Source organism: Salmo salar, chromosome 23, assembly GCF_965601325.2.
Source record: "Salmo salar chromosome 23, fSalSal1, whole genome shotgun sequence".
NCBI classification, from domain to species: Eukaryota; Metazoa; Chordata; class Actinopteri; order Salmoniformes; family Salmonidae; genus Salmo; species Salmo salar.
Genome location: NC_138313.1, coordinates 7,472,632 through 7,485,533, shown reverse-complemented (window position 1 = coordinate 7,485,533; position 12,902 = coordinate 7,472,632). Strand labels below are relative to the sequence as shown.

The 12,902-nt window shown below is 42.0% G+C and overlaps 1 protein-coding gene across 2 annotated transcripts in view; it reads right to left on the bottom strand.

Moving 5' to 3' along the window:
- Positions 1-12,902, bottom strand: part of LOC106584010 (microtubule-associated serine/threonine-protein kinase 2) — a 160,722-nt gene that overhangs the window by 95,486 nt on the left and 52,334 nt on the right. Inside the window, exon 1 of one of the 2 annotated variants that reach the window (XM_045706496.2) lies at positions 6,851-7,174. The exons of the other annotated variant lie outside the window; for it this stretch is intronic. Coding sequence (XP_045562452.2) covers positions 6,851-6,924 — 74 coding nt within the window. The 5' untranslated portion in view covers positions 6,925-7,174. Of the gene's footprint in view, positions 1-6,850; positions 7,175-12,902 lie in introns of those variants that run through there. 2 annotated transcript variants of the gene reach the window in all.

Genomic DNA, 12,902 nt, shown 5'->3' with positions numbered 1-12,902 from the left:
GAGTGTATTTCTAGGTCTCTACTGCCTCAATCAGGTATTGATTGTGCTATGACTGTACAAATACCTCACAGCCAGGAAGCTAAGAATACAAGATCATTAGAGAAAAAGGTCAAGGGGAAAAGGGTGAAGAGAGGGAGAAAAACCGAGGATGGAGGATATAATAATCAATCCCTAATTTTCTAACATCAGGAGGATATAGACAACGTAACACTGCAGCACATTCCATGGCAATGCTTCCAGAATACAATAACAGCTGGCTAAACACGCAACGCACGCACCCTGGGATACCAATACAATGTAGAGACACAATATGAGTGACGTATGCACAGACAGAGACAGGTGGCCTGGACACAGCGAGGCTCCCTCCCTCACTTCATTGAGTCAGAGGAATAATTAATCGCCCCTAATCTGCTACCACAGAGAGAGAAGGAGTGATGAAGAAAGGAGGAGAGATAAGAAGAGAGAGGTTTAAAAGAGAGAGGATGAGAGCTCCATGGGGACATTCAGAAAGCACTGACTAGGTCTGGACATGTTACAGAACATTCTTTCACACATTCCCATCTCTCAAGCATCTCTCAAGCTACTCCTCAGAGCTGGTGCACGAACACAACACAGTATACCTTGTTACTGCCTCCCTCCCAATTGACTCAGCTAACAGCACTGAGACACCCACAGCCAGGCCAGGTGTCCCTGTCACACAGCTATCTGTCATCACACTAAACATGGTATTGGCGGTAGCATATCACACATCACAGCAATAATCTACCGTATCATATAACTCCATGCAAGAGAACTCACCTAAGCAGCCACCAACTATTTCAGTTGATTGCACTAGCACATGATTTGGTAGCACCAATTGTTTGCTGATGTGTGCCCATAATGACCTGACCTGTGTCCCATAACATTCCACACCAGGCTAATAAAGATTAGTCATCTTTTAAACTAGCATGTCCTTATAGGGCTTGACATTCAGGTAAATTTGCCAGTGGTACAGCGGGCCAGTGCCAAATAAAAGTTACTGGCCAGAATGAAAAGAATACTGCCCGGGAAAGTGGATAATGCGTACCTCATTTAAATGTTATCTTTATTACGGGCTGAGCAAGTAGCCGATAGCCTATAATGACCTACCCTCCATACACAAATAATTACATTTTAACTTGACAATGTCATATTTACATTGATTGTTTGAAGGGAAAACCAAAAACCTGTGCGCAATCTCAAAAAGGGTGTTATTGTTAGCGATTTTGAACAGTCACTCTACAGTTGTAAGGCCCTATCAAATCTGTTTAATCTTTTGCTAAATTCAGTTTTTCATTTCCAGGTTTCCGAGTCTTCCTAATTTTTCAGTTCCTCTCCCACATTTTTATAAATTGGATGTTCTAAGTCCACAAGAATTCTAAAACTACATCAGGATACCACTTGAGGTCTGGGACCAATCAGGCAAACATTATTGGGAGGGTGTAGAGCCCTTTAATTCAATTGTGCTTTTAGCAAGAGAGTTTGGCTAGCTGTGTTTTTGTACTGTACAATGAACAGTGCAGGCTGCAAGTACATGTGATGTCAGAGTTTGCAAGACAAATGCCCCACTATTGATATAAATCATCAGATATAATTCTGCCAGGTAGGCCTACTTTGCTGTCAACATTTAATTGGGAAGGTTGTTTGGAAAAGCTTTTACACCTTTTCATTCAAACAGTGCATGATGAATGAATAGATCATTGCAAAGATTCAACCAAGACTTTGGATCAAACTTTTTGAATACCTGGTCTGCAAACCCATTGTTGCATACCCATTGCTTTTTGAATAAATCTTGATACAAAAAATCGTGAACCAAAAACTGACGTGACCAGCAAAAAAAAAAATCACTGGCACCCTCGTGACCAATTAGAAATTGATGTCGCACTGCCAAGTCAAAGGGTTACAAATGCAAGTGTTTTGGTCACAGTTTTGAGCCCTTCTAAGTCCTACATGCACACATGTGCACGCGCTCACATATGCGGTCACACACATGCTCCCAGACACGATCACACACACACGCAGGGGCTAGGTTAAGGTGAGCAGTAGGGTTGCTGCTATGTAAACAGGCGTTAGGATTATCAGAGATAGATAGTCTGTGAATGAGACAGGGGTTATCTACTATGCAATTACCATTCACGTACAGGGCGCTGTCACCCTGTCACAGAGTCACACACACCAACACACTACGCAGTGACAGCGGCAGGAGCAGAGTTGACAGGAGAGATAAATGAACAAACAGTGAGCAAACAGCTGCGTAGGTGGCTCATTAAACTCACCCTGCTGTGGTATCATACACACACACACACACACACACACACACACACACACACACACACACACACACACACATACACAAATATCTAAGATCAGTCATACACACACACATACACAAATATCTAAGATCAGTTAGATCATATCTAAGACCAACAGAGCCCAGTGGCTGTAGACAACGCACATACAGTATCAGTCAAAAGTTTGGACACACTTACTCATTCAAGGGTTTTTCTTTAATTTTACTATTTTCTACATTGTAGAATAATAGTGAAGACATCAACACTATGAAATAGCACATATGGAATCATGTAGTAACCAAAAAACTGTTAAACAAATCAAAATATATTTTATATTTGAGATTCTTCAAAGTAGCCACCCTTTGCCTTGATGACAGCTTTGCACACTCTTGGCATTCTCTCAACCAGCTTCATGAGGTAGTCAGATGGAATGCATTTCAATCAGATGGAATGCATTGTAACCCTTTGACTTGGCAGTGCGACATCAATTTCTAATTGGTCACGAGGGTGCCAGTGAATTTTTTTGTTGTTGCTGGTCACGTTAGTTTTTGGTTCATGATTTTTAACCTGTTAAATTTTTAAGGTATAGGGGGCGGTATTTTCATTTTCGGATGAAAAGCGTGCCCAGAGTAAACTGCCTAATACTCGGGCCCAGAGTCAAATATTTGCATATTATTAGTAGATTTGGATAGAAAACACTCTGAAGTTTCTAAAACTGTTTGAATGATGTCTGTGAGTATAACAGAACTCATATGGCAGGCAAAAACCTGAGAAGAATCCAACCAGGAAGTTGGAAATCTCAGAATTGTAGTTCTTCTTTTGAATCCCTATCGAAACTAGTGTCTGTGGGGTCACGTTGCACTTCCTAATGCTTCCATTGGCTGTCAACAGCCTTTAGAAACGTGTTTCATCCTTCTCCTGTTACTGGGCATAAAATATGAGCTCAGTCAATGAGTGGACTGCCTGGGACCAGTGAGTTGTTTACTGCGCGGGCACGTTTCGCGCGCCACTCCTTCTTTTTCCTCTGTAATGAATACGCTACTGTCCGGTTGGAATATTATCGACGTTTTATGTTAAAAAGACCATAAGGATTGATTGTAAACAACGTTTGACATGTTTCTACGAACGGTAATGGAACTATTTGACTTTTTGTGTCTGGATTTACGCTCGCGCGTTATGCCTTTGGATAGTGATCTGAACACACGAACAAAACGGAGGTATTTGGACATACATTTTGAGTATTTCGAACAAAAATTAAATTTCTTGTGGAAGTAGGAGTCCTGGGAGTGCATTCTGACGAAGATCAGCAAAGGTAAGAGAATATTTATAATACTAATTCTGAGTTTAGTTGACCCCAGAACTTGGCGGGTATCTGTATAGCTTGCTTTGATGGCTGAGCTATGTAGAATATTGAAAAATGTGCTTTCTCCATAAAGCTATTTTAAAATCTGACACAGCGGTTGCATTAAGGAGAAGTATATCTATAATTCTTTCAATAACTGTTGTAAATTTTATCAACGTTTATGGTGAGTATTTTTGTAAATGAATGTGCTCATTCACCGAATGTTTTGGTGGAAATACATTTTCTGAACATCACGCGCCAATGTAAATTGGGGTTTTTGGATATAAATATGAACTTTATCGAGCAAAACATACATGTATTGTGTAACATGAAGTCCTATCAGTGTCATCTGACGAAGATCATCAAAGGTTAGTGAATATTTTAGCTGTATTTTTGTTTTTTGTGATGCATGTCCTTGCTTGGAAAATGGCTGTGTGGTTTTTCTTGTGAAGTTTATGTCCTAACATAATCTAATTTTATGCTTTCCCCGTAAAGCCTTTTTCAAATCGGACAATGTGGTTAGATTAACGAGAAGTTTATCTTTAAAATGGTGTAAAATAGTTGATTATTTGAGAAAATGAAATTATGACATTTTTGCTGTTTTGTATTTTGTGCCATGCTATTTCACTGGTTGTTGAATAGTGTGTCCCGCAGGTGGGACGCTAGCGTCCCACGTAGCCCATAGAAGTTAAAAGTTAATTTGTGGAATTTCTTTCCTTCTTAATGTGTTTGAGCCAATCAGTTGTGTTGTGACAAGGTAGTGGTAGTATAGAAGATTTGGTAAAAGACCAAGTCCATATTATGGAAAGAACAGCACAAATAAGCAAAGAGAAACGACAGTCCATCATTACTTTAAGACATGGTCAGTCAATCCAGAAATGTCAAGAACTTTGAAAGTTTGTTCAAGTACAGTCGCAAAAACCATCAAGCGCTATGATGAAACTGGCTCTCATGAGGACCGCCACAGGAAAGCAAGAGCCAGAGTTACCTCTGCTGCAGAGGATAAGTTCATTAGAGTTACCAGCCTCAGAAATTGCAGCCCAAATAAATGCTTCACAGAGTTCAAGTAACAGACACATCTTAACATCAACTGTTCAGAGGAAACTGTGTGAATCAGGCCTTCATGGTCAAATTGCTGCAAAGAACCCACTACTAAATGACACCAATAATAAGAAGAGACTGGCTAGGGCCAAGAAACACGAGCAGGAAGGGAAAGGGAAAGGGGAATACCTAGTCAGTTGTACAACGGAATGCCTTCAACTGAAATGTGTCTTCCGCAATGGAGATTAGACCAATGGAAATCTGTCTTTTGGTCTGATGAGTACAAATTTGAGATTTTTGGTTCCAACCGCAGTGTCTTTGTGAGACGCCGAGTAGGTGAAAGGATGATCTCCGCATGTGTGGTTCCCACCATGAAGTATGGAGGAGGAGGTGTGATGGTGCTTTGCTAGTGACACTATCTGTGATTTATTTAAATTCAAGGCACACAACCAGCATGGCTACCACAGCATTCAGCAGCGATACGCCATCCCATCTGGTTTGCGCTTAGTGAGACTATCATTTGTTTTTCAACAGGACAATGACCCAACACACCTCCAGGCTGTGTAAGGGCTATTTGACCAAGAAGGAGAGTGATGGAGTGCTGCATCAGATGACCTGGCCTCCACAATCACCCTACCCCAACCGAATTGAGATGGTGAGTTGGACCGCAGAGTGAAGACAAAAATGCCAACAAGTGCTCAGCAAATGTGGGAACTCCTTCAAGACTGTTGGGAAAGCATTCCAGGTGATGCTAGTTGAGAGAATACGCCAAGTGTGTGCAAAGCTGTTATCAAGACAAAAGGTGGCTACTTTGAAGAATCTCAACTATAAAATATATTTTGATTGGTTTAACACTTTTTTGCTTACTACATGATTCCATATGTGTTATATCATAGTTTTGATGTCTTCACTATTATTCTACAATGTAGAAAATAGTTAAAAAATTAAGAAAAGCCCTTGTATGAGTAGGTGTGTACAAACTTTTGACAGGTACTGTACATACACACTTCACAGGTGTGAGCCACATAGAGCAGGAGAGATCTGAGGAATTATACGACAGCAGATCAAACTGAGAGCAGAGATGGAGAACATTTCCAGAGCGAGTGAGGGGCAGTGCTCACATCACCAGCACAGTCAAACTAAGGGGGTTTCAGTTTGCTAGAATGGCTACATCCATAGTCTAGCTGCTCTAGCAGTTCCATGTCAAGTCCATAAAACTACAGTGAATCAGTGAGAGTGAGCCTAACCATGCCTGCCCACTCACTCACCCCCTAGGCAGCACAGCACAGCACAGCACACTATTACTATGCAAGAGTCACTTTGTCCCTGCCTAACCCCCTGTCTGTCTATCTGTCTGTTTGTCTGTCTGCCCAGAATGTGTCTAAGCGTTTAGAAAACTCTTAGAAAAAAGAGTTCCAAAAGGGTTATTCGGCTGTCCCCATAGGATAACCCTTTTTGGTTCCAGGTAGAACCCCCTGTGGAATGGGTCATATATGGAAGCCAAAAGGGTTCAACCTGGAACCAAAAATGGTTCTTCAAAGGGTTCTCCTATGGGGACAGCCAAAGAATCCTTTTAGGTTCTGGATAGCACCTTTTGTTCCTAAGAGTGTACACTGTTGACTGTAGAGAGATATGAAGTGTGTCTGTGTGTGAGTGTGTGTTACAAAGCTCACTGTTATTAACAGGGAGTTAGACATTTGCTGGTACTGTAAGTACAGCTCTGTATTGCCTGTCTAAAAGCCACATCTACATATTAAAAGAAAGAGAGAGAGAAACCGAGAGAGAAAAAGAGAAACCGAGAGAGGGAAACAGAGAGCGAGAGAGACAGAGATAGGGAGGGAGAGAGCAAAAGAACTGCGCTAAATGTGCGCAATATGGTTAGATCATACCTCACAAATGTTCAAAACAAGGAAACTCTAATCCTCACAAAGCGCCAGCAACTGCATGCAACCTATTATCCCTAAACCAGACTGGCAAAAGTCATTTCCTGACCTTCATCTTAAAACCAAGTCCAGCAGAAAACACACCGGAGAGAAAGAGGGAGAGGAGACGCATTTAAAAAGAGGAAGAGGAAAAAGGGGTAAGGAGACACATTATAGAGACAGACAAATTAAAACTGAGAAAGCAAGGGATCAGAGAAGAGGAAATGGAGAGATACCTCTTGGATCGGCGCAGCATGCTTCTCTCCGGCAGGGAAAAATTGGAGAGCACGGTCCAAAAAGAGTCAGACATGGTCCTGCAGCTCCACACACATGGCTGTCACACACACACACAGAGATGGCACTGCCCGCCAGCCTCTGAACACACAGACACACGTACGCCAGCTACTGGCAGCAGGCAGGCAGACAGGCAGCTTGGACAGATGGATAGGATGCGGCTTCTGCTTCCTAAACTAAAGCTAAAACTGCTGCTGGTCTCAACCTGCACCGCTAGCTACCGCTGATCTGAGCAACCTCAGTGTGCTCTCTCCCTCTCAATCTCTTTCTCAATTTATCTGCCTGACAGTCTCTCTCCTCCTCCCCTCTGTCTCGCCCCTCCCTCCCTCCCTCCCTCCCTCCCTCCCTCCCTCCCTCCCTCCCTCCCTCCCTCCCTCCCTCCCTCCCTCCCTCCCTCCCTCCCTCCCTCCCTCCCTCCCTCCCTCCCTCCCTCCCTCCCTCCGGCTCAGTGACCAGCCTCTCTCTCTCTCATCCTCCCTCACTCCCTTTAGCTCAGTGGCCAGCCTCTCTCCGTGGATCACATTTAAAGGTGCAGCCTGCGTAAACACCTATTAACTCTACTGCCAGTGCTTTCTCTGCACCATCTACCGCCCATCTGGGGTGTGTGTGGTGTGTGTGTGTGTGCATGCAAAGTATTAGGGAGCCCAAGGAGAAACAAACTCATTATCAGACAGAACAGAACATAGTGGATTTAAGGTTTACCTTCTCAGTAGAAACAAATATTTCTCTCTATGTATTACACAGCTGGCCGATCAGCTACCTGCCCTTTAGTAGTGTGTGTAATGAAAGGTACCAGCCAGCAACAGATCAGAAAACAAGACAAGATAGAAGGGAAAAAAAGATAGCAGGGAAGTTTGTGTGGGGGCAGGTGAGCGTGCTAGTGTCAGTTGCGTGACAGTGCTGGGGTAGTGCTGTGTGCCTAATGCTTATGGCTCCTGTTTCCACCAGGCTAACTAACAGAGGAATAAGTTAGCAGTAGCACCTCAGAGAAAGAACAGAAGCTAGCAGAGCGTGACAGACACAGGCAGCAGGGTCACCAAAGGTGTTTAGAACTAACTCAAGATAGACCACAGCCTGTTGTTTCCAATGGGAGCAAATGAATCATAGTGGGCAAAACAAGCAAGGAGCTGAGATCCTATTGGTATCTTTCTAGCATGTATTTGCATATTTACATTAAGGAACGCCTACTCTGTGAAGTGCGCGTGTGCAATAACTCAATTCGCCCTTGCACTCCTAAACAACACAATTTATAGAAACTTTGGCAAAGGGTAAAGTCTACGAAGCATAGTTCACTCTGTTAATGACTAGTTCTGGGAACAGAAAACTGTATTGAGATCAAATGTTCCATCAATGACAAAATTAGTAGAATGTCGGCCAAAATCCATCTTGCTCCATCTTCTCCCATTGCCGGCCACTGGGCTTCATCTCATCACCATATATTTTAAACCTAAGCTACCGTGCATACCTATATAACATAGGTACATGACATAATGATGCCTCGTAAAATGTTGCACTACACGTGCAACACAGCATTCCTAACCTAGCCCACACAATGTCTGCTGTGTGGATCGAGCAGTCAACAAGTCCAGCTGTCATTTGAAAGAGTAAGAAAATTTCAGTGGGACAACTCAAAGGCGAAATCCATTAAAGCCAAGATAACGGAATTTATTGCCCTTGACAATCAATTGTTCTCTGTTGTGGGTGATGTTGGCTTTCGCCGACTGGTCGAGCATCGGTACACACTACCAAGTGCGCTATTTTTCAGATGTTGCCCTACCGGAGTTACACAATAATAGCGTCACTGCTATTAGCTTCATGACATACATATTATGGAATGCCGTTTGGGTCTTTACGTGTCAAAAAAAGATACAGTAGCACTGTCAAAGCTGTACAAAAAAGTCTGCAAACAAGCAAACACCGGCCACAAATGATGTGTTTACAATACCGCGTTGGTAATAAAGCATAATTTGTTCGACCGCAACTTCTGGGGTAGCGAGTTTTAGCTTGGTACCTAGCTAGCACCAATACAACCAGCCTGAAAACAATGACCAGTAGAAACTGCAGTCATTTTCATTATTCTTAGCAATGATTTAGGAATCCTTGTGAGTAAGTATTAGCTAGGTTGCCACTTGTTGTTCGCCTATTGAAATTGAACTTCAGTTCATGAAAATAAATAGCTAGCCAGCTACTTAACCTGGTTGCCCAAAGCTAACGTTATAAGCAGCCACCTAGCTTCATCTGGCTAGTGACGCTCGACCGGACCGGGTTATGTGACTATTGACTGTACGTTTGTTTATGTGTAACTCTGTGTTGTTGTTTTTGTTGCACTGCTTTGCATTATCTTGGCCAGGTCGGAGTTGTAAATTAGATCTTGTTCTCAACTGGCCTACCTGGTTAAATAAAGGTGAAATAAAAAAATACATGAAACTGTGTTGTGAAGCTAATCACAATAAGGATTAGACACAATAGTGGGATTTGTGGTGTGCCTTCAAAATAAAAGAATGTCATTGACAGTGATGCAAATTAATACAAATAGTAGAATTATGCCATACTTTAATTTTTGAAGGCTAACAGCAAAGTCCAGTACTGTGGCTAGTCCTTATTGTGGCTAGCCTCACATAGATGTGTCCGACCACCATTAATCACATAAGAACTGTCTTATAAATTAGGGTTATTTCAGATGACACCTAGCTATATAGTTAGCTAACTAATTGCTACTGAAACAGATGTCGTCTTGCTATGTTTTTGGGGAAGAACATTGTTTGCATCCATGAGCTAGCTAGCTTTTTTTTATGACCAGCACTGAAGGTGCGTGAGATAACTTTACCAGCATCATAGCATACGTATTGATGAATCGTTGTGACATATGAAATATGAGTGATAGTGTAATCAATGTGTAATAACTATGTAAAAAATGTATGAACGTGTTAAATTATTATGTGACGTGCAGTCATATTCAGGTCCTCATTGGTCAACAAGCTTATTTGACACTCAAATAGTGTTATTTGACACTTCAAATAGTGTAATTTTTCCCATCTTTTTTGACATGCAAAGACCCAAACGGCATTCCATAGAAATCCTGGTTGAGAATGAAATGACCGAACAAATGAACAACAAAACAGCACAGCAAGTAAGTGAAAGAAATAGGTATTGATTATGTTTTACTGGTAATGGGGACATACGTAAATGGTCAGTGTGGTGTGTGTGTGTGTAACCTTTATTTAACTAGGCAAGTCAGTTAAGAACGAATTCTTATTTACAATGACAGCCAATTGTGCGCCGCCGTATGGGACTCCCAATCACGGCCGGATGTGATATAGCCTGGATTCGAACCAGGGACTGTAGTTACGCCTCTTACACTAAGATGCAGTGCCTTAGACTGCTGCGTCCATGTGTGTGTGTTAACTATTTAACTGTACTAGAATGCTTAAAAGGCCACTAACATTTTTAATATCGGTTATCGGTACCGGGTTTTTTTGGCAAGGAAAATATCGGATATCGGCCAAAAATGTCATATAGGTGCATCACTAATCTACACCATTCGTGCCTTAATGTCCTGTCCTGTACATGAATGTCTTGGATGTCCCGTACATGCAAGTCCCTTGGAAGTACGCAAGGCAATCTTATGGAACCAAAGAGGCCCTGTACACTAGTATGTTATCATGTGGCATATAAACATTAAAAGGATACTTCAGGATTTTGGCAATGAGGCACTTTGTCAACTTCCCCAGAGTCAGATGAACTCGTGGATACTATGTTTATGTTTCTGTGTGCGGTTTGAAGGAAACTGTTAACTACAGTGTCTTCAGAAAGTATTCAAACCCGTTTACTTTTTCCACATTTCTGTGTGTTACAGCCAGAATTTAAAATGATTAATTTGAGATTTTTTTGTCACTGGCTTACACACAATTCCCCATAATGTCAAAGTGGGATAATGTTTTTTGCAATTTTTACAAATTAATTAAAAATGAAAAGCTGAAATGTCTTGAGTGAATAAGTATTCAATCCCCTTTGTTATAGCAAGCCTAAATATGTTCAGGAGTAAAAATGTGCTTAACAAGTCACAAAATAAGTTGCATGGATAAAAGTGTTTGACTTTAATGACTACCTCATCTTTGTACCCCACAAATACAATTATCTGTAAGGTCCTCCAGTCGAGCAGTACATTTCAAACACCAATTCAATCACAAAGACCAGGGAGGTTTTGCAATACCTCGCAATGATGGGCACCTATTGGTAGTGTGCAAAGCTGTCATCAAGACAAAGGGTGTCTACTTTGAAGAAATTCAAATATAAAATATATTTTGATTTGTTTAAACACTTTTTTGTTTACTACATAATTTCATATGTGTTATTTCATAGTTTTGATGTCTTCACTATTATTCTACAATGTAGAAAAAGAAAAGAAAAAGAAGGAAAACCCTTGGATGAGTAGGCATGTCCAAACTGTTGACTGGTATGTGGACACACTTCAAATTAGTGGATTTGACTACTTCAGCCACCCGTTGCTGACAGGTGTATAAAATCGAGCACACAGCCATGCAATCTCCATATCAAATCAAATCAAATGTATTTATATAGCCCTTCTTACATCAGCTGATATCTCAGAGTGCTGTACAGAAACCCAGCCTAAAACCCCAAACAGCAAGTAATGCAGGTGTAGAAGCACCATAGACAAATCTTGGCAGTAGAATGGCCTTACTGAAGAGCTCAGTAACTTTCAACTTGGCACCGTTATAGGATGGCACCTTTCCAACAAGTCAGTTCGTCAAATTTCTGCCTTGCCCCGGTCAACTGTAAGTGCTGTTAATTGTGAAGTGGCACGTCTAGGAGCAACAACAGCTCAGTCGCAAAGTGGTAGGCCACACAATCTCACATAACAGGACCGCCGAGTGCTGAAGCACGTAAAAATTGTCTGTCCTCGGTTGCAACACTCACTATCGAGTGCCAACTTGCCTCTGGAAGAACGTCAGCACAATAACTGTTTGTCGGGAGCTTCATGAAATGGGTTTCCATGGCCGAGGAGACACACTCAAGCCTAAGATCACCATGTGCAATGCCAAGCGTCGGCTAGAGTGGTGTAAAGCTCGCCGCCATTGGACTCTGGAGCAGTGGAAATGCATTCTCTGGAGTGATAAATCCCGCTTCACCATCTGGCAGTCCAACAGACTAATCTAGGTTTGGCGGATGCCAGGAGAAAGCTACCTGCCCGAATGCATAGTGCCAACTGTAAAGATTGGTGGAGTAGGAATAATGGTCTGGGCCTGTTTTTCATTGTTCGGGTTACGCCCCACAGCATACAATGACATTCTAGACGATTCTGTGCTTCCAACTTTGTGGCAATAGTTTGGGGAAGAACTTGACTGGCCTGCACAGAGCCCTGACCTCCATCGAACATCTTTGGGATGAATTGGAACGCCGACTGCGAGCAAGGCCTAATTGCCCAACATCAGTGCCCGACCTTACTAATGCTCTTATGGCTGAATGAAAGCAAGTCCCCGCAGCAATGTTCCATCATCTAGTGGAAAGCCTTATTTCCCTCATTAACATGCAAATCAATTTATAACATTTCTGACATGCTTTTTTCTGGATATTTTTGTTGTTATTCTGTCTCTCACTGTTCAAGAAACCTACCTTTAAAATTATAGACTGATCCTTTCTTTGTCAGTGGGCAAATGTACAAAATCAGCAGGGGATCAAATACTTTTTTTCCCCCACTGTAGGAGATGGAGAAAACACCAGTCTTGATTACATCGTCAAACTAAGGGCAACTATGCATGGCATCAGACAGGAGACCATACTGGTAAGATTTTCAGATATTACACATCTAAATTTGACAGGAAGTGGTTTCATTTCAATTGTACTGTTAGCTAGCTAACGTTAGCTGGCTGGGTCGTTATACACATAAGTGCGCTCTGAATGCGAAACCACAGATAGAGCGATAGGGCGAGTAATGTTCAGTGAACTGTTCTCTCTCTCTTAGATGTCAGGAAG